This window comes from Ciona intestinalis, unplaced genomic scaffold (assembly GCF_000224145.3).
Source record: "Ciona intestinalis unplaced genomic scaffold, KH HT000217.1, whole genome shotgun sequence".
Classification (NCBI taxonomy): domain Eukaryota; kingdom Metazoa; phylum Chordata; class Ascidiacea; order Phlebobranchia; family Cionidae; genus Ciona; species Ciona intestinalis.
This window is the reverse complement of record NW_004190538.1, coordinates 2,219-4,672: the sequence shown is the minus strand read 5'-3', so window position 1 is coordinate 4,672 and position 2,454 is coordinate 2,219. Positions and strand designations below refer to the sequence as shown.

The 2,454-nt window shown below is 36.9% G+C and overlaps 1 protein-coding gene across 2 annotated transcripts; it reads left to right on the top strand.

Moving 5' to 3' along the window:
• The first annotated feature begins 471 nt into the window (after positions 1-471).
• On the top strand, positions 472-2,004 carry LOC113475317. 2 transcript variants are annotated; one of them, XR_003397064.1, is made up of 5 exons: positions 472-818; positions 879-993; positions 1,254-1,286; positions 1,582-1,859; positions 1,931-2,004. XR_003397064.1 is itself a non-coding variant. In XM_026839378.1 (5 exons), exons 1-4 carry the CDS (start codon positions 775-777, stop codon positions 1,777-1,779), a joined length of 390 nt encoding a protein of 129 aa, XP_026695179.1. In that variant the 5' UTR covers positions 472-774; the 3' UTR covers positions 1,780-1,805; positions 1,931-2,004. The 2 variants fall into 2 exon arrangements, 1 of the variants encoding a protein (XP_026695179.1); XM_026839378.1 differs by having other exon boundaries at positions 1,582-1,805.
• Positions 2,005-2,454: the final 450 nt, after the last annotated feature.

The following is a 2,454-nucleotide window of genomic DNA, read 5'->3' as shown; positions in this document are numbered from 1 at the left end:
TGCAGGTCTTTTTATAAAGGAGTCCTACAGTTGCAGGTCTTTTTATAAAGTAGTCCTACAGTTGCAGGTCTTTTTATAAAGGAGTCCTACAGTTGCAGGTCGTTTTAATAAAGGAGTCCTACAGTTGCAGGTCGTTTTTATAAAGTAGTCTTACAGCTGCAGGTCGTTTTTATAAAGGAGTCCTACAGCTGCAGGTCGTTTTTAATATAAAGTAGTCCTACAGTTCAGGTCGTTTTTATAAAGCAGTCTTACAGCTGCAGGTCGTTTTTATACAGCAGTCTTATAGTTGCAGGTCGTTTTTATAAAGCAGTCTTACAGTTGCAGGTCGTTTTTATAAAGCAGTCTTACAGCTGCAGGTCGTTTTTATAAAGTAGTCCTACAGTTGCAGGTCGTTTTTATAAAGCAGTCTTACAGCTGCAGGTCGTTTTTATACAGCAGTCTTACAGTTGCAGGTCGTTTCTATAAAGCAGTCTTACAGCTGCAGGTCGTTTTTATAAAGTAGTCCTACAGTTGCAGGTCGTTTTTATAAAGTAGTCCTACAGTCGTATTACAGGAGGAGTTGGTTTTTACAATAAGTAACATTTTAATTGTGTGGGGGTACGTATTGTTGAGTTGTTCAAAAATGATTGTTGTTGAGTTGTTCAAAAATTATTGTTTTACTTGTGTAAGGGCATCTGTTGTGCAAAAATTAACAATTTACTTGTGTGAGGGTATGTGTTGTGTAAAAAATTCGCATTTTAAACCAATATTTGTTATATAGATTAACGTAAAAAAATGACATTTAACTTTGACAAATGCCACGGCATTACTTTAAAAATGTAAGTTTGTAGTGTAATTCATATTAAAGTGATATTGGTAATATTACCTTGTAATTGCAGTGAAAAAGAAGATGAAGATCGGTTTAACAAAAAAAAGGTCAGGCCATTTCAGGCTGTCACGACTCAAGCTGGGTCGTCTCACTCGAGTGGGTTCTCGCCAAGAATCAAGGGGAAGGTAAGTTAGTTTAAATAGTAAGCAAACCAGAAAAAAATGAATTCACTTAAAAAGTTGTATTCCTGTTGACTCGTAACGGCTGTGTTAAAAATTAACTGTGACATGTGTGAAAACTGATGTTACTGTAATCACATGTTTTGTAAGGACCAGGTGCCAGTAAAAGCTAACTAGGGAAAATTTGTTTACTGTTGCATCAACAAGTTAGAATAAATAAATACCAATCAGTTGACAGCAAATTTAATGCCTAATGTTTATTTTAGATTCATCCCCCAAAAAATTTGTATTTTAAAAAGGTAAGTAATATTTATTTATTTTAATTTTTCATTTAAATTTTATACTGAAGATATCAAGATAATATATATAAAGTGAACTTGAGTTTTAGTTGCTACAACACATAGTAGGGTTGGGTAGGACGGGATATGAAAAAAAGGGGACAGTATATTCACAGTCTGACAAAGCAAACTGCTGTTAAGTATTAAAATTCGGTGTTTAATGAATACAACATATTTTTAACAAATGAAAAGGCAAAATGATAAGAGACACATTTTGAATGCAGTACTTACACTGATAACTGTATATGTTTCGCAGAAAGAAAATCATACCAGCAAATACTTACATTTCTTTATCATAGTTTATGGCAGCAAGACAGAATGCGAGGTAAGTTTAATATCAATTGTATATGTGATTCTTTATTCTGCATCGCTAAGATTTACATTTGAACAACACAGAAAGAAAAGAGGTGGTACAGAGGGAGAGAGCGGTGGAGGTACAGAGTGTTGGAGGTAGCGGTGGAGAGGGAGGGAGTGGTGGAGGTACAGAGGGAGAAAGTGTTGGAGGTAGCGGTGGAGAGGGAGGGAGTGGTGGAGGTACAGAGGGAGAAAGTTTGGAGGTAGCGGTGGAGAGGGAGGGAGTGGTGGAGGTAGCGATGGAGAGGGAGGGAGTGGTGGAGGTAGAGAGGAAGAAAGCGGAAAGGCGAAAGTCAATTTAAAAAAATATAACAATTTAACAAATGTTGGTTTCTTATTTATTTGGAAAACTAAGAGCGGTTTCCTTGGATAATTCCTGGAGTATCAAATCAATTAGTGAGACCTTTGTTAACTAGTTTGTATTCTACTCTTCCCATACACATGACTACAGTAGTGGCTGCATCGAGCCTTGTACCTAATATCTTCTCACTGCAACGCAAGCGCATTCAACCTAACCCATTATTATACCAGGGGATGAGAGGAAGAAAAATAAATTAAATGTCAGCAGTTCCACCACGCACCCATGAGGTCGCTTTATATGCGTGATCGTTAGGTTTTCACAGGAGAACCTTCGCAATGCCATGGTGTGAAAACAATGGAGATGTTAACCAACCTCGGCAATGCCATATTGTACCAGTATATAATATATCAAGCATTGGCCAAGCATACACAACGTAGTGTAAGTTGCTCTGTAGGAGTATTTGCTTAATTTAAA

Coding starts and splice junctions, on each gene's coding strand:
- LOC113475317 (XM_026839378.1), top strand. CDS start 775: ATGACATTTAACTTTGACAAATGCCACGGCATTACTTTAAAAAT. Junction 994..1,253: donor CGCCAAGAATCAAGGGGAAG/GTAAGTTAGTTT, acceptor TGTTTATTTTAG/ATTCATCCCCCAAAAAATTT. Junction 1,287..1,581: donor AAAATTTGTATTTTAAAAAG/GTAAGTAATATT, acceptor TATGTTTCGCAG/AAAGAAAATCATACCAGCAA.